At 38.6% G+C, this 19,562-nt stretch overlaps 1 protein-coding gene across 3 annotated transcripts in view; it reads left to right on the top strand.

The window, feature by feature from the left end:
* The first annotated feature begins 989 nt into the window (after window positions 1-989).
* Window positions 990-19,562, top strand: part of LOC145680751 (uncharacterized) — a 35,916-nt gene continuing 17,343 nt past the window's right edge. For 2 of the 3 annotated variants that reach the window (XR_014130667.1, XM_081751721.1), the window contains exons 1-3: window positions 990-1,144; window positions 9,988-10,188; window positions 16,547-16,690. Coding sequence is in view for 1 of the 3 variants with exons in the window: in XM_081751721.1 (XP_081607847.1) it covers window positions 1,130-1,144; window positions 9,988-10,188; window positions 16,547-16,690 (360 nt within the window). In the remaining 2 variants the exon portion in view is untranslated. The other variant, XR_014130668.1, reaches the window with a different exon arrangement.

Genomic DNA, 19,562 nt, shown 5'->3' with positions numbered 1-19,562 from the left:
GATTCCTCTCTTCAGCAATGTTTCAGCTTTAAACTGCCTCATTATGTCTCTACCTTTTTCACTGAAGGTTATGCCTTGTTTGCGACTCTTCTTCATTTTCTTCAGTATCAGTATACATCTATCTGTATCGCCACTGATTCTAAATCTCTCCTACAATCTCTACAATTTTCCCCCTGGACTTCGAAATCCTCCTGGATTATTTATGAAATTCGTCTTCTTCTATACCGTCGGACTTCTCTCAACTATTCTACTTGCTTAATTTGGTCCAAAGCTCATGTAGGCATCCTCGGGAACTCTCTAACTGATGCCGCAGCCCGTTTCGGAGCCCTGCATGACACTCCCATAGATCTTTCAGTCTCGCCTATTGACCTTTTCCCACGACTTATTACACTTCATTATTAACGCTGGACTGCTTATAATGCCTCATGTACAAAGACACGTTGGTACTGGCACTATCCTTGTTCTCTCCGCTGTCCATCTTGGTTTATTCAACATCCTTTCTCTCCCTCCTACCTCCATATTCTGCTCCGTAACAGACTTCACATTCTCTATACTCCCCAACGCTTATATCTTCTCCGAAACCGCACTACTCCACTTTGTAACTGTGGTCTCCATACAGGCTCCATCGATCACCTCATTTTCTCTTGTCCTCTCTACCAACAATATCGCCAGCCATTTCTCTCTATTCTTCATAAAGTTTACGGTTCTGGTCCATTTAATGTAGATTCGTTAATTTTCACCTTATCCTCACCTGTTCTTACTGCCTATTATCTTTATTTACAAAGATCTACGTTATTTAGCATCTTATAAGCATCTCTAAAGATTCATCTCATTTCATCTGTTTCTGAAGAAGAATGCACTGCCAGGGAAGTGAGCCAGTGATTGAGCATAATAAAGCCGAATACAGAACCGATCCAGAATCGAATTCAGAAAGCGCATACATGAAGTTGTGAACGTAGGATCATCAACGCAAGCCACTGAGTGAGAATAATAAAACCGAATTCAGAATCGATTCCAAAGAAACCGAGCACAGAGAATCGAGTACATTAAGGAATCGAGTAAAATCGATTCTTGGACTCGATTCTGCCCATCTCTACATTGTCGTCGTGGTATTGTATACTTGGTGATAATGGAGGATACAGAGGTAATGTGAATATAAAGTTATAATTATTTGTGACAGTTCACTATGATTTTAGTTGAAAGGTATTCTGTGCAGTATAGTCGTAAGTACTTCATAATATGTAACTGAGTCATGTTGAATTGTAATTCCTTTCAAGAGTAATCTATTGCCGCTACAGGTATCATAACAGAATGGTTTGACGTTCGTAACCTAGTTTACTTTTTATGTTGAAATGCAATTAGTAAATAAGTATTAAGGATTATTTAGTCAAGGGTAGTCATAGAATATGGTATAGTTGTCAGTTCATTTACATGAAATGAGCTTTTATCCTTTTCTTGTAAAATACGGCCTTTTTACTAGTAAATCGTGCAATTTAATGCGCATTTAAACTATTGTTCTGTGAATTCAGGAATAGATGACATTGTTATGCAGTAAAATTGGATCTTAAAAAGTAATCTGGTGATGAGAAAGGTGTAGGAATCAGTGTAAGTATTTTTACTGAGTGAATTCGGTGACATTTTTTTTATAATGCTATAAAAGTAGCGTGGTTACGCAACATTTTGCAATGTTTAGAAAGAAATGGTCACAGTGACCTGATTCCGTTTAGGCGCACATAAGGTTCAAATAATACTAATAAAATTGGCTAATGTTCCGCAGATGACGTCCCCAAATTATATACACACAAACTTGTTTTCAACGTTGTATTGATATTTAGTTGTTATTTTATTATACTTTACCTAGAATTAGCCCTCTTTCATTTCCGTTCTTCTAACTGTTAATCACAAATATTTCTTATTTTCATTCTTTCTTTGCTTTTCAGTACATACGTAATGACCTAAATTGTATAACTGCGAAAAATTAATACCTTCAAACTGTTACGTGTGTACTATTCAGAAATTACGAAAACAATGAATCCTTACCTTTCCACGTTTCCAACAACCAGTATAAACAACACTCCACTACAGTATTATGTAAATAAGCTTTTAGAGGGAAGGTTAGTTGCGGTGATCCAGTAGCGTAACTTAAAAATGTCGGGTCCTCCCGCAGGATTACTTTTGGGCCCTTCCCATGTACATTCACTTCCCATTCTAGCATATAGTTTTTGGAATTTTCTTCGCGGTGGGCCCCCCGCACTGCAAACCCTGCGGACCCATTAGTTACGCCACTGCGGTGATCCCTATCAAATGCCTGTGCCTGGGACATCAAATATTACAAAAGTAATACAAAAATCCTTTCCTGTACTCCGTTGCCACACAAGGGGATACTTATATTCATGAAATTTGAAATTTTCTTAGCAGGAAATGCACTCTTACTGCCTTAGAAACCGTTTCTTAAGGGAAAAGTTGCATTAGTGAGTACAAATTGACTTTAAGACGGCTGAATATAGTTACTGTGTGTGCACATAAGACTTAAAAACTACAGCGCATGAAACAAATCAACTTAAGAACACAAACCAACTTGTGCTAGGTGGCCACTAAAAAGCACGAATGCTGTCTGACAGAGTCAGGCAGGAGCTTAGCTGGATGGGCGCAAGGGGAAGTGAGGAGATGTGTCCGTAGGGAGGAGGCTCATCAATGACAGTGAGTATACGCGTAAATGAGGATAATAGGAAAACCTTGTGTATGTCACTGCTTTGCGACATTTCTGTAATCACTTTGTACACTGCCTTCACGTGGCACTTCACTTCATCATGTCTTTCTTCTGGAGTATTTCGTGGTAAAGAACGCATTTTCCATTTGGTATTTCATATTATACATGTAAGAAGTAAAATCCCGATATGTTTTGGTTACTACTTGTATAATCCTATTATGAAATCAAATAACGATTTTCTTAAGTGGATTTTACAAATTTATGCTCTTATAAAATGGAATGGCAGGATGGCATGTAGTATCTCCCCCAAATCGGTTCACGGTTCCGGAACCGAGTACCTTGTTTTTGTCTAAATTGTGATAAAGGTAGAAGTACAAGGGCCCTGGGGGCTTCTAACTCCCTTCGTTAGCTGTCTCTAGCTCAGCTATATTTTGTAAAGTAAGTAACACTGTAAATCTTACAGGTGCAAGATTGGGGGGGATACTAAATATCAGCCGGAATGGCACTCCCGATTAATAATAACAAATTTAATATGATACATTAAATTTATTATTATTATTATTATCCATCGTTGCGTAAATGCTACACGAGACAATGAATTGCTGCATATAGTCGGGAAGCAGAACACGTGGTTATTAGATTTCGTTCAACCCGAAAGAATGAAAGCAACCGGTGGTTCTAAATCATCAAGTCCACTATCCTGATCATTTCTAGACCGCTGGTCGCTTGATACGAGCGGAGGTCTAGACATTGTCACCCTAATGCCTTAGACCACTCTACTGGAACTGACGAATTACTTGACTCAAGACATTCTCTCCTTGGACCTGTGCTAATTATCATGTTTTCATTGATCCTTTGGGAGAGTGGTAGAGCGTGGCTCAGTGGTAGAGCGTTCACCTCCGGTGCTTGGGGTCCCTGGTTCGATCCCAGCTCGCGCCGTGTGGACTTTGTGGTGGACAAACACCGTGCTCGTGGGTTTTCTCGGGGTTCTCCCGTTTCTTCCCACTTTCTTCATTCCACCGTTTCATTCATTTCTTACAATCACCGTCTTCTTTAGCCTAACCGGCATAACCGTGGGACGTAAAACTAAAGATTTCATTTCATTTTTTTCTTTCTTTCTTTCTTTCTTTTCTTGTAGATTAAGGAAACTACGAAGTTCTTTCGGAAAGTAAGTTCCGTTTGGTAATAAAAAAGAAGTCGAGTACAGATAAAGAAAGCAATGTGTTGTACAAAAATCAATAATACTTATACTCAGTGGCGTATTTACGATTTTGTTTCGGGAGGGGCTTTGCTAACTTTCGGGGGGGGACTTTGCCTAGAAATGTGAAAATTCTGCAATGTATTTCATTTACTTTACTATACTAAGTAAGATTTCGGAAGGGGGGGGGGCTTAAGCTCGGAAGCCACCCCCCTAAATACGCCATTACTTATACTACTTTTCCACATAGCTCCCGTAATTTTCCAGGCATTTTTCATAGCATGGTATAAGTTTGTGTTCTTGGGTCATAAAATGTTGATGCCTGTGTTTTCAACCATGTGGTAACATGTTCTTTTAACTTTCATCGTTGTTGAAGCACTTACCACCAAGGAAAGACTTGAGATTCAGAAAGAGATGGAAGTCCCTAGGAGCGAGGTGGAGACTACGGAGGATGGCCAGAAACATCCCAGCCAAAGCTTTCAAGGAGTTGTTTGGTCACATTCACAGTGTGTGGTCGGGCGTTTTTGTGAATGAAAATGACACCTTTCGAGAGCAGTCCTCTGCGCTTGTTCTGTACTGCACGGCGCAGCTTTTCTTGAGCGTCTCGCAATTTAAACATCTTTATTGATTGTTGCACGTCGTGGTAAAAATTCAGTCATTGTCTGTCCCAAAACACTGTGCATGTGACTTTTCGAGGTCTCAAGAATTGCTTTGGCTTAACCTTTGTTGGGGACGAAGTGTGCCTCCATTCCATGGATTGCCGTTTCGCATCAGGGGTGTCATAAGCAACCCAAGTTTCATCCCCCGTGACTACGATAAGAAGTTCTCGCCATCATCATGATAACGTGTTAGAAAATAAAGTGCGCTGCCCACCTGTTGTTTTTTGTCTTCCTCAGTAAGAAGTTTAGGCACCCAACGTGCGCAAAGTTTACGAAAACCCAGGTTGTCAGTAACAATCTCGTAAAGTAGTGTCCGTGAAATTTGTGGAAATTCAAGACTAAGAGCATTAATCGTAAACCTACAGTTGTTCTTAATCCTTTCTTCGTCGTGCACTTGATCACGCCCTTCCTTAAATTGTCGGACCCATCTTCTTACCATTGAATCACTCATTGCATTTCCTCCGTAAACCTCACAGATTTATCGATGAATTTCACTTGGCTTTACGTTCTTCGCATTCAGAAAACGAATCACAGATCTAATTTCACAAGCGGCGGGATTTTTGATCAACGCTGCCATTATAAACAATCACTACGAACGACACAACACAGAGCGATCTCAAAATGGCGTCATTTCGTTCTGCTTGGATCAGAGTAACTAGTGCGCATGAGCGGAACTGCGATCGTAGCGCTGCAGCGGAGAAAAATCGAAACGTAACTTATTTGATGCTTACTTTGATACTTACTTTCTTTGATGTCAATTGCGGCTAGAAGTGAATGGTATTCAACCGAGGTTTCTTGTAGTTAATCGTATTGGGAACGGCGGTGAATTATTCAAAATAGGTGATGATATGTCTTTTTTGTCGAGGTCAATGATTTCTTGGGTTCAAATATGTCCATTCCCTCTTAACACTTCTGCTAAGGTTTTTTCGGAACCTGTTTTATGATCAGAAAGGAACTGATTCTTTTCAGTATTGTCTGGCTCAGTCTGCAAAAGCTAAAAAGTCAAAGAAGACACGTGAAAATGTGCTCATTGCTATGTCAAACAGTAGAACAATAATTTCATGGTCATCATATGCATGTAGGCCCTCATTCTCTTTCCTTTCTTCCCTCTAAACAGCAAGGATTCTTGGAAAACTCGATTTCCATATCCCCAAAACGCAAACAATTTAAAAAATAAAGACGACGTTGGTGAACAGTGCTTGTCTAGGTAGGAACTGTTTAATAACATATTTTGTTTTCAAATAGAGTACATGAAAGGCAATTGTTTCTTCCGAGAAAAAGTTACGATCATCAAAGTACATTGTCGAAACCCGTTGGAGGGGAGGGGGGCTTCTGGGCCCACCCCTTCCCTTAGCCACTGCTAGATTCTACTCTGGGAGTGTCTGCTCCTTCGTTTGCAACAGTGAAATATTTGGTGGCAGAGTTTAAACGAGGCTGTACGAGCTGCGAAGACTAACATCGCAGTGTTCAACCAAAGCAGGTGACTACGCCAAATATGGTGTAGAAATTCCAAGAAATGGTATTGGATGACCGTCAACTAAAAGTGCACGAACTAGGAAATATGGTAAGCAATTAAAAAGCTGTACATCGCATATTGTCTGAAAATTTGGACATGAGAAAGCTGTGCGTGAGATGGATGCAGAGTTCGCTCACAATGGAACAAAAACAACGTCGTGAGGAAGTTTCAGTCGAGTGTTTGGCGATGTTTCATAGCAATAAAGAGGAGTTTTTGCGTCGATTCATTACCATGGATGAAACATGGATTCATCATTTCACACCTGAGACGAAGGAAAAATGAAAAGAATGACCTGAAAGGGGAGAATGGTCTCCAAAGAAGGCGAAGACAATTCTATCTGCGGGCAAGGTCATGGCGTCAGTTTTTTGGGATGAGCGTGGGATAATTTTAATTGATTATCTTTAAAAAGGAAAAACAGTCAACGGCGAGTATTATGCAAACTTACTGCAACGTTTGAATGATGAAATCAAAAAGCAACCGCGTTTGACGAAAAAAAAAAATGTTGTATGAAGACTATTTACCAGTTCACACATCCGTTATATTTTCTCTTTTCAAACTTGAAAAAAATGGCTCGGTGGTAAAAAAATTTGCCAATAATGAAGAGATGGAATTTGGAGTCTGCAGTTAATGGCTGCTTAGAGGAGCTTGATGGTTTCACTATAAACAGATATTGAAGCTATTGAACATCGCTGGAAAAATTGTATCGAGCTAAAAGTAGACTATGTTGAGAAACAGATATTTTCCCCAATTTTTTTCTTGTTTTCTTTCTTAGATCGGGTACTTTTGGAACTACCCTCGTAATATTGTAGAATATTTCCAAAGCCACAATGAACAAAACAAAATACAAGTTGAAATACCTCCAATCCTAAAAAGGAAGGTGGACGTGATAACGTGTCTGATGAAGGGAATGATACATTGCCGAAACTATTACAAAGTATTATTAATGTATATTTGATGCTTTGGTCTGTTTTGTTTTAATTATACTGTAAGTTATACTTTGCCATTTGTCCGGCAACTTCATAATTCCGTCGCCGTGTAACTTCTGTAGATTCTGGTAAAAAAAAATTGTGACACATGGTTTTCACAGGCCTTAACACCATTCACAGAGCTCTGCAGAGATCAGAACAAATGATAGTCTAATGATGCAAGGTCCAGACTATACGGTGGGTGCATTGGAACCTCCCAGCCAAGTTCTGTTAATTTCTACGGGTCGTTAATGATGTTTGTGGTCTGGCGTGGTCAGCATTGAATACGACAGCATTCCTGTTGTTCAGTTCCGACCGTCTCTTTTGAATTGCTAGGTGCATTCGCGCTAATTGTCAACAGTCTATCCTTTTGTCCGGCGACAGCAGCTTGTGATATTCAGTGCCTGGTCGTCAGTGTAGGCTTTGCCACAGACTGTGGAGCTGCTTCTCGTTTCGATTACGATCTCATTCGTTCCAACCACTTCTCATTACTCGTGATCAACCGCTTCAGAAAAAGTTCGAATTCGCTATGCTTTAGTAGAGATTCACAGATAGAAATTCGATTCGAGTAAATATTTTTGAGTCAGATCATATGACCTTAAACGTCGAGCTTGTTTTTTAGCCAGCTTTCTCCAAGTGGTTAGAAAGTAACACGGCTTGGAATCGAACACGAAGTGTGTATTACAGATCCGACACTTAAATCACTATGGTACGGAGGCATATATTGTATCATTGCGGGTTCTCAAGCAAGCTAGTGTCAGTTTCAGTTTTATGGTTGTGGTAGAACTTCTACCCCAATTTTCTTATCACCTTTTGTGGTCGGGATTTGCCACTTAGTAAGTGAACTTATAAATATCAATACCGGTACAATAACTATATCACCAACATATTTAAGAATAAACCCAAATGAGACGTATATCCTTCGTTACATGCATTAACCCTGCAATAAGCGCGCGGGCTACTATTGTAGCCCAGCGTTTTTGTTTTCCTTACCGCAAAGTAGTTTGAGATGCTAACACAAGGGGTGTCTGTGTACCGTTCTATCTGCTATCATTCTGCGTGTTTTATGTGTGGTCGAATGTAATATCGAAACGATCCCATTGTTATTCTGATTGAAAGTTTCATGAGCTAAATCTGTAGCCCGCGCGACTATTGCTGTCATAGGTGTTCCAAACCGTCGAAAGTTTTTTCATCATAGTTCGAGTGTTGATCAGATGATCAATGAGTTTGCAAAATGCCAGTTCTGATGAGGAATGTTTTCTAGATTGCGATAGTGATGGTGAAGAATATTTTGAGACTGAAGAACTGCATTTTTCGGACACAGAAATAGTGAAAATTTCAAAGATGTTACTGAGAATTCCGTGTAGCAGGAATCACTGATACCTGTTGATGATAGTGATAGTAAAACAGTTGTAAAGTATTATGTAGCAAAAGACAATTTCAGATGGAAAAAAAAAAAAAATAAAAATAAAAATAAAAACTCCTACTCGTAATATTTGTACTCGTGTTCATAATATTTTGCTTCGTTTTCCTGGACTTAAAGGTGAGCCCAGGTCTGCGTTGTCGTAATTTGAATGTCTAGAACTGCTTTTAGATGCAAACATTTTCAGACTTATAGTTGATTGTAGCAATATTTACATTGACAGTGTTAGAAAGAGATTTGTACCCGACCGTGATGCAAAACTTACAGACGAGACTGAAATACGTGCCCTTCTTGGCATTTTGATGCTTTTGATGAGTGGTCAGTGCTTGAAGGAAAGTGTGTATTGACCACTCAATTACTTGTGTCCAGAACATGCTTCGAGGAACTTGAATAGGAAAACAGAAAAAGAAATATATATATGAGAGTAAATAGCATATGTATAATTATGCAAAATCGTAATCAAACTTTTGATAGCAAGAAATCATAAAAAATATTTCGCTGTTGTCGATAATACATTTATCTTTAAGATTTGTTTGTAAAATGTTTGTAAAAGAATGCGTATTTTTTAAAGAATTCCGACATATATATTTACCATGAAAAAAGTTTGAGATGCGCCAGATTGGTGCATTTATTATTAAATACAAATAACTTTTACAATCCTATTCGTGTATTACTTTTGAAAAATGAATGACGTTGATCTTCTTTGTGTATGCATAGCTGTCAAAATAAACATATTTCTCAAATTGTGTATAAGACCCTTAAAACAGTTTATAAATACATTTCTCTACAAGAAAGATAAAAATATCAGCAAACTAGCCAATATAATAAAATAAAAACAAGTGGGCTACAGTGGTAGCCCGCGCGACTATCCATGTCACAGAAATGCACGTGCCTATTGCAGGGTTAATTATATCAGGATACCAAGACCTGGTACACTTTTGCCAAACTTAGCAGGTACAATGTTGCAGTCTCAAGACGCTCTGGGGTCATGGGGCTCAGTGGTAGATTGCTTACTTCTGGTGTGTGGGTCTCTGGTTCGATCCCCGGCCATGTAAGTTTGTGGTGGACACCATCGTGTCCGTGGGTTTACGCCTGTTTCCATTCCCATTCCATCATCATTTACTTGGCGTAATCACCAGCCAACCATAGTCTAAGGGATATAATCGTGGGACGTTATACTGAAAGATTCATTTCATTTTTCATCAAGGCACTCATCAGGGAGGTAAGCCAGTTAATTCCATGAATGTATCAATAATACATGAAGAAAACACTCAAAAATCCAGGTGGGTCTTTACGTAACCCACTTAGCAAACCCTGGTTTATAGTACTGGTACTTGTATGTAGTCTGTGAACACAAGTTGAATTTTAGATATGTATCTATAATTCTAGTGATTTTGTAATTTAAAATTAAGAGTGTTACATGTTTCCGTTCGTATTATATTAAAATTGTTACATCATAAAGCATTTATCTTTGCGTGCTGATATTTTGAAATAAATATATTGTTTCATTATCCAGCCTCTTGCAGAAAAATTTCACTGCTTATCTACACATGAGTCGAGTAAATGTCATGATGCTATGTGTAAACAAAGTGAATGCCAACCAATGAAGCGTACATTGCAGCTTTTAAAGTTATACAATAATGTAACTCCTGGAGGAAGTGGATCATCAAAAAAACAGCTGGCCGGTTTGTTATTGCTTCACGCACGTGTTTGCCAGGTAAGTTATTTTTCTCATGGTTTTATTTTTTAATTCATTTTATTTACTTGTTCTTTTAAGGTCAGTAAACACCTACTTTCGAAATTTTTGTATCCCCATCTGTTTGAACAAGTTGACTGGCTTCTCAAGTGTGGGACTTTAAAAACCTTCTGAAGGTTTTAAATGTCTACTCTTTGAGTATTTAAAATAAACGAAGAAGTTATTGAACTGGTAGGCTTATGGATGCAGTATTTTTTTTTTCTGCTACAAGTAAATACGAACCTTTTCAGTATATTAAAGATACAGACGAAAAGTGAGATTGTAAGAAATGTATTGGATGCAAAGAAAGCTACACTTGATACACTGGTATAGAGGCAGTTTCCCCACAGAAATGTCACGTTTGTTCAAAAGCAGAACAAGTGTCTTTGTATCCGAGAATCGTAAAAATTCTGCGCCTGTATCTGGAATCACGTTGTGACTTGTTCCCTGACCTCATCGCCGTCGCCAAAGTGTTTCCACGAAGATATTTCTTTAGATACAGGAACAGGTTGTATTCATGAAACATTACGTACAATTCTCTAATTGTTACCCGCCTATTCGCACGCATCTCTGCATCAACGCGATTGCGAAAGTCGTCAGTTATCATGTACTAGCTCCTGCTCCTCTCTTCATCGGGAATATTACACTGATCTTCTGCGAAGGCACAGCACCACTTCGCCTATCCGTTACATTCCCATAGATAGACACTATTTGTCGTTGGATCTCCGATGGACACTTTCCTTGTGCTTGAAAAAGCCGGATCACGCTTCATACCTGTGTTTCTGGAATACTTGGTGGATTTTTGCTTTTACAGGAAAAAGGGACAAAAATTAAAATTACTGATCGCATATGCGCGAGATCAAGGTCACAGTGAGGAACGAAATATAGTTGAAAAGGAACACTTAATGAGGACAGCGTTTTTGGTACAGTTTATTTTTGCCGTTTTTATTGGCATCTGCTTTATGTTTGTATAAACATTTTCTTGCGTTTGTGATAAAGATTATTGGTAACTATAGCAGGGCCAACAAGAGATGGCCTCTGACATTTCTTACCACATGTGGAGGGAAAATGCAGCTCCTACGTTGGTGCTAGTGATACCAACCGCGGCCAATCTGTCCCACATCATTAATTAATATGCCATTATAGATGCACCGAAAAAAGCCTTGACATGCGAGTAGTGGCAACGCCACTGTGAGCTATCAGAGACCTTCTTTTGCTGGCTCCTCTATAGTAAGTAATATTATTGATGTTTCCTTTATCTCCCTCTCTCTCGTGATTTGCTTAGGTTACCTTCATCTTTATTCAGTTTATTATTTTGTAGTGTTTAGAAATGATCCATAAGAATTCCATTCTATTTGAAATTCAGTGACAGTCTCACTTTCTCATCTTTGATTATGTGTACTGTTTTGAAAGACCTGATATATCACGTTCCTTAACTTAAATAGTTAGTACTAATGCGAACCGTCCAAGAGAGCGACAACTCGGCAGTGGGATTCCAGGTACTTGTCCATACTGATAACACACGGGGACAAGAAACCGTCAGGCGCCAGTGGTTTCTCCTAGTTCCTGTATATGTGACGACTTCATATACACGATGCTTTATACTCTTGGTAACGTTTATTTGTATTTAAATAATCTTTAATGCCTGTTATTAACTTTTCTGCGTTCTTAGGTGGTATCAATGCTGGTTTTAGAATTTAGATCATATAAAGCTTTAAGGTTGGTGTAAAGGAACAAGCTTTGCCGATAGATGTCACTACAGTCTTCGTATCTCTCTTATGTATTTTTTTACCTTTCACGTAAATTCACGACTTTTCTTACAAATTTCAGCCTAGAGACTTCATATTTTTAGAGAAGGAACTTCATAACATATCGAAGGCAACAATCCATGCCGATTTTTTATTTAGAATTTTCTCCATTGTTGAAACCGTTGTATTGTTAAAGGTTTGAATATTCATTTCAACAATCAAGCCATTTCAACAATGAAGAAAATTCTAAATAAAAAATCGGCACGGATTGTTGCCTTCGATATGTTATGAAGTTCCTTCTCTAAAAATTTGAAGTCTCTAGGTTGAAATTTGAAAGAGAAATCGTGAATTTTCGTAAACGGCAAAAAATACATGAGAGAGATACGAAGAGTGCAGTGGCATCTATCGGCAAAACTTGTCCCTTTAAAGCAATGTACATAAAACATGTTTGAAAAATGACATAACTATTCAGTTTCAGGATGACCAGCAAAAGTTACAGGATCTGGGATATCCACATCAATTTCTGTTGTTGCAAGTTGCAGATGAAAAAAAGAAGAATCTCCATGTATCTTTTGTACGTTGTTAACAATCCTATACTGGAAAATTCACTTTCACACAAATAGGTACTACCAAAGATTCAAAGATTGTCATTATTCCCCACCAAAATAACAGAAGTGAGGGCAACGTTGGTTAGAAATTAGCCTGAAGAAATGTGCGTCTTTCTCCATCCTCGTCAGAAAGAATAGGTTAGCATGAAGGTCACAGTTCGAGTTAGAAAATATGTTAATTCTTAAGTGGTTGTCAGTTTTTATTTTTTATTTTATTTTATTTTATTTATTTATTTATTTTGTGTGAAGATTGCAATACTTTTTACTTATCGAAGCCTGAGAATCTTGAACTAAATTCATTCATTAAAATCCCTGTATGTATACAGAAATCAGAAAAGTCCAATGTTTTTTCTTCAAAGTCTAATGTCAGACGACTACAATGTTCAAAAGTGTGCTAAATTATTTTTCCCTAGAATAGAATGGAAAAGCTTCCGTTTGCTTCGGAATCCATTGAGGAATCCGTGACATGTCCAATAAGACCGGAAACTAATTAGCCTCCTCCCTGTATTTTTTATGTTGTGCTCATTTAGATACCCTGTAATATCTGTCAGAAATGCTAAATGTGGAAGAAAATCAGTACTTTGAACCTCCTCTTCTAGGCATGTAGTGTTTGATGGAACAAATTTATAAATAAAATCAGAGATTCCTTTTCTCAATAAAATATCTGAAGACGCCTGATCTCGTGTGCTCTGAAAATCCATGAAATTAGCGATGTAAAAGAGCTGTATTGTCACACCTTATGTTGATAGTTTTGACAGTCTTTTTGAGGTTTGATCCTGCTTTAATGATTTACCACAAAGAGCGAAATGCAGGGCAATTTATACGATTTTTTTTTCCAAAAGACTTATTAGTCTAGACTTCTCTTGTACCATCGCCGGTGCACATCTAATACAATTGATAAACATTTCTGAAAACCTTGAAATTTATCAATTTTCACTACTTCATAAATGCTTCTTGTATCGTGGTACTGTGAAAAGGACATACGTTGAATAGGCCTTCTTTTCTGCGTCGTTCATATAAATATCGGAAGCTGACTTACGAGGATGTTTTTTATCCTCAGTTAAGTTCCAGAGGAGAATCACGTGAGATGATGAAATGGGAATAAGAGTTGCTCATTGGACGATACTCATTCCCCACACCAATAGATAGACTCTACCATTCGATCATTGTGGAGTAGCGAGCGTGAAAACATATCGAGTGGAATCGAAGCGCCCGAGTGATATAATGGTTTTTGTTCAGACTGAAGGGCATAATATAGCAATTCATCGTCACATGACAAGGTCAGTCTCTGCTCCACAGTGGTTGAATGAGAGAGTCTGCGTATCGATGTTGGGGATGAGCGATGTCCATTGGACAATTTTATATTATCCTCGTTTCATTTTACGTGCTTGTTTCGTGGCTTACCAACGTTGAAAACAAATTCTGCTCGCATATCTGATTGATCTGTGCTTTCATCAAAACACAAAGAGAAGGAACTGCACATCGATTTTGTTAACTTCTTTTTCTCAATTGGTCACCCATTTTTAACTTTCTCTTTATAGTCTAACGAAAAAGCGATATAGATTCAAAATGATATGCTATATTTGTGTTGCTAGAAGCCTTTGCAATATCTCCTGCGCACTTTTTCATTATAATTCCGACTTGCTTTCTTTTACGCTTTAGCAAGCTACAGGAAAACTATATCAATCAGCCAGCACACAGATTTGAACTGTGTTAACTTAGCTAAAGATATGGTAGAGCCACGATTATTCGACTCCTGATTAACCGAGTTCCGGGTTAACCGAGGTGATCGTAAGAAAAATGCTGTGGCGAACGGCTCGCGTTCTGAATAGGCGCGCGATGTAGTGTAGTGTACGAGCAGAAGCCGAGGCAGCGCGGCAATTGATATATATATTTTAAAAAAGGAGAAAAAATCAAAAGTAATCGAGAAGATTGCAACGCCCGACCCCGGGATTACTAGCATAAAGCTTTGACAGGCACGGCTATCGAGCCGCTGCACGCTGTCGTATTCGGAAAATCTGGTTATACCTTCTCGGGTTCTTGTACAATTCCGCGACAATTGCTTGAAATTGCGGTAAAGAAGCGAGCGAGTTTCGTCAAGCAGACGAAACGACAAGACTATTTTATGAAGTAATTTTGAAAAGTAAACCATGAGTTTTTTTTACTTTTTAAATTTTCTGTGCTTTTTTACTTTTCAACTTACAGTAGAGTGATAAAATGTGCTGTACAGTAATTAACATAAGCCTATTTAGATAGGAGCAAGATTCAGGGAAGAGATCGAAATAACGTAGAACGAATTCCGTTTCGTGCCAGGGCGGTTGACAACGAATGCAATATTTGTACTTACGATCCTAATAGAAAACTACAGAGAATACCAGAAAGACCTACAGATGATTTTCATTGACGTAGAGAAACCGTATGATAGTGTGCCACGAGATCTTTTTTGGTGAACACTGAAGAAAAATGTGTTCCCAACACATACATCTGTATAATTCAGAATATATATGATGGATGCAGGACAGGAGTGAGAAGCGCGTGTGGAATAACAGAAGTTATAAGTGAAAGGGGGACTTCATAAAGGATCTAATCTGAGGCTATACGTTTTTGCAGTAGTGATAGACGGTCTTACAAAGGATATCCAAGAGAGCACCTTGGAATATACTATTTACGGATGATATCCTGCTGGTAAGTGAAACAAGGCAGCACTGCAAGAAAAACTAGATACCTGGAGAGGATCATTGGAGAGCAAAGGGCTTAGAATTAGTGAAACCAAGACATAATATGTACTTTGCCCATTCAGTAAGAATGTAATCGAAAATACAAAAATACGAGTGGATGAAGAAGAGATGGTAATGAAGAAACCTATGTACTTGGGATTAATACTGCAAGAAAATGCAGGAATAGAAGCAGATCTAAACAGCAGAATTAGAAGCAGTTGGACAAAATGGAGAGAAGCGGCAGGAGTATTGTGTAAGCGTAGTACCACTACACCGTAAAGTAAAAGTTTAGAAAACAGTAGAGAGACTCATCATACGGAGCAGAATGATGGACAACAAAGAAAATGAAATGAAATATTTAGTTTTACGTCCCACGGTTATGCCGGTTAGGCTAAAAGAGACGGTGATGATGAGAAATAAATGAAATGATGGAATGAAGAAAGGGAGGAAACGGTAGAACCCCGAGAAAACCCACGAGCACGGTGTTTGTCCACCACAAAGTCCACACGGCGCGAGCTGGAATCGAACCAGGGACTCCAAGCACCGGAGGTAAACGCTCTACCACTGAGCCACCGCGCCCCCAATGGACGACAAAGAAGAGAGAGGAACAGAGGTTGCGGAGATGAAGATGCTGCGGTGGATGTGTGAAGGTACGCGGAAGGATAAAAGTAAGAAGTGGTGATCCGAGAAAGAGTAAAGATGGAACTGGTAGTAGAAAAGCTAAAGAAAGAGGGTTTGGACATGTAAGAAGAAGTCCTTCGAAACACATAGTTCACAGAATGGATGCTATAGAACTGAATGGGAAACGCGTGCGAGACCGACCAAAAAAGAAGTGGGGAGATTGTGTAAAGAACGATATGGTGCAGTGTGGTATCACAGTGAATATGACACAGGATAGAAACAGATGGGGGACAGCGATCCGAAAAGCCGACCCCAACTAAAAGGTTTAGAAGAAAGTTTACCTGAGAAAAAGGTTTAGAAGAAGTAGTAGTAGTAGTTTGATTACAAGTTCTGGTAACAAATAATAAGAAAAGACTAATGTCTACATTTTTAAGTAGCAACTATATATATTACCAAGCATTTAATCTTCTGATTTACGGTTGAGCGGTTTTCTTTTGTTTTACAGTACTTTTTGTAACCTTTAAACCAATATACATCCTTCAATGGTGCTTCAATAATCATAGCAACTTTCAAGCAACAGGAACTTTAAATATAGTGACCCTCTTACTTGGTAGTTGAGTCAGTTATGGTTATTGATCTTTTACAGGAAGTAAAATGTCCTGTCCCACTGTGCTCGAGAATTAAGAATAAAATAAAACAACGGATGCTACGACGCTCTTCTTCGAAAATGTATGTTTCCCCTACAGCGCAAGCGGGAAACGAATCTGCAAGGCCCAGAGTGGAAAATCAGGTACGTGTTATGTAATAGTTATTTGTAAGTTTAGGAAGGTTAAATCGTAAAATTCTGATTAATTGATTGGTTTCTTCAGTATTTATAAACGTGTAACGAAAAGTTAAAATCTGTAATTAAATTCTGGAAATAATTAAATGTCTAAATGAGAAGTAAATATTTCCAAAGACTTGTTTATTTGCTGTTCTTTTGTGTTTGGACCAAGTATGTATGAAGACTGTCCTAAAACTACTGTCAGTGGCGCTTGTTTCCGTAACTCCACGAAACGACCTCACAACCATGTAGACATGTAGTTCAGCTCAATAGCTAGTAGTAAAGCGGGCTACAAGATAGTTTAGAGTAGGTTAGGTTTAAAAAAAAAGAAAAAAAAAAAGTGCTGCAGAAATTTAACCGTACGTACTTTATTTTATGAATAAGTACGTACGGTTAAATTTCTGCAGCACTTTTTTTTTTTTTAAATAAGTTTACCTCTGTTATTCTCTATCGTTGTCATATATCTGCATATTCTCGAAGTAATGGCCTGCATTCTTGACACACAAGCGGATCATTTCTTGCTATTTGGTATGAATAGTATTCCTAAATTATTCTTCGGGAACATTTTGAAGAAAGACTGCACCGCAACTTGAACTTCAGCACTCTTTAATCTCTTCTTCAGTCACTGAGGCCGATAAACTGCTTCGAACGCAATCGAATCGCACAGCCTTTTTATATCCATCCTCACAACTTAGAGAACCTAGAGTGTAAAAATCAAAAGACCTTCTTCGCACGGCTGGTAAGTGTAGACTAGTGAACAAAACATATTCGGCGCGTTATTATTGTTACGCAGCGAGTTGAACTACATAGTTACATCGTTATTAGGTCTCCTCTTGGAGTTGTTCGGAATTGCGAGCGCCACTGACAGTTGCTTTCGGAGAGTTTTTTTTATTATACAATATTACATATATATATATATATATATATATATATATATATATATATATATATATATATATATATATATATATATATATATATATATATATATATATATATATATATATATGTATGTATGTATGTATGTATGTATGTGATTTAAGTACAGGAAAACTAGTTACAGATAAGTATATATAGGGTGAGTCAAAAATCTTTGGATACACTTTTATTTTGAAACCTGACTGGAAAATGTGAAATCTATTAATGGGAGATGGTAGTAGAGAAGGGGCCGCAATTTGTAGGGTACTTAATGATTGGCCGCAATCTTAAGTGTAAGTTTGAAATTTCAAATGGGAAAGGGAGGCATGTCGTTAGCAAGTACCATCGACGTGAGCTCAGGACTCTAAAAGTGTAATTGTTTCTTTCATATCTTGTATGGTTTGTGTTATGAATACTGAAATGTTGAAAATCACCTACAGCGACACTCTACAGCATATGCTGTATGTAGTTTTCATGTCGTCTAATGCAAAACCGTAGTCGCTGTATTTACTGTGTACATGTAGGAAAATGTTCGGTGAACTGTGGTCACACATGTGCTGAATGCGTTCTTGTAGATGCCTTATATCATTTAGTTTCTCATTTCTGGGTTCGATTCCCGGTGGGGGCACTTGGTCGCAAATGTGTAAAAAGTTTTTTTCAGGCCACCCATCTTGAGTGGTTTTCTTGGGTTTTCCTTATTCACGTCAGGCAAATGGTGGGGTGTTACCTAGCATAGGTCCCAGGCCGCTTCCTTTCTTCCTTCCCTTTTCCCGGATAGTGTGCTCTCCGAGGGACGTCATCGCTCAAATATGACGGGCTAACATGGTCATAGATGCCAAAAGCCCAAAAATCTAAATCCTAAATCTACGGGGTTTCTCAGCATACATGGTCTGCTTCAGATGGACCCCGTAGGTAAAATTCAAAGGGTAACAGGGTGTCCATTCCGCGGGATCACAACAACTACATAATGGGAGGAATCTCATGTTGAAAATAAGAAAGTAAGTTGGCGTCTGAGCTCAGAAGGAAAGAAACACATGTTCCTGTAGGGAAGTCAGATGCTGTTGTGCCACTAAGGTGATGTTGTGTCTATGGAAAATGTACCAATGATGCAGGTGCATTATATGCCACACCATTAGTTTTGTAGGACATTGTCCCTCACGCTGATCAATCTAGTTCGAATTACTGTCACACTAGTACTAACAATAATGCCGATAGACTTCCCTGATTCAAACAGAAATAGCTCTCGTCGTTGAACAGTGTGCCAGGTGTAAACAGAGTAATCCAATTCATTTTATTATTATTATTATTTTTAAAGGCTACGTGCAGAACTACCCGTTGTCATCCTCAATAAATTACGTTGCATATTCAACTTACAAGGATGCCAGCATTGGTATGAAATATCCGGACAATGGAGGACTGGTTGATACACTTTCAAGTGAGGCACGACGAGTACTGCGTTTGGGATTTTTCACAAACGATGCTAGAACCGTTGTTGCCATGTCCTCATTGGTGGCGTTCTTAGGTCGCCTACTACATGCCCTACCTTCCACAGTGCCAATATATCGGAATTTGAGAATCACGTACGTGACCGTGTGCGATACCGAATGTCTGGGTGGCATCTATTGTAGTTCTTTTCAATGTCTGGAAGTGCGTTCACCAGATACTAGGATGATTTCTATCTTCTATGTCTTTGTTAGAGGCATCTTAGATCACCTGCAGCAATGAGATTCTGTCAATAACATTGAGACTTTTCGAATTTTCAGTATTCGTAACGTGCCAACTACACAAGATATGGAAGGAACACTTTTGGATTCCTGAGCTCACGCCGGTATTACTAGGTATTCAGTGTCCGCCTCCCCCTTCTCGTTTGAAATTTCGAACTTGCATTCAAGATGGCGTCCTAGTCGTCGTGTACCCTATA

The sequence above is a fragment of the Thermobia domestica genome, chromosome 3, assembly GCF_964235325.1.
Source record: "Thermobia domestica chromosome 3, izTheDome1.hap1.1, whole genome shotgun sequence".
Taxonomy (NCBI): domain Eukaryota; kingdom Metazoa; phylum Arthropoda; class Insecta; order Zygentoma; family Lepismatidae; genus Thermobia; species Thermobia domestica.
The sequence above is the reverse complement of the archived record's forward strand: the minus strand, read 5'-3'. Positions and strand labels throughout refer to the sequence as shown.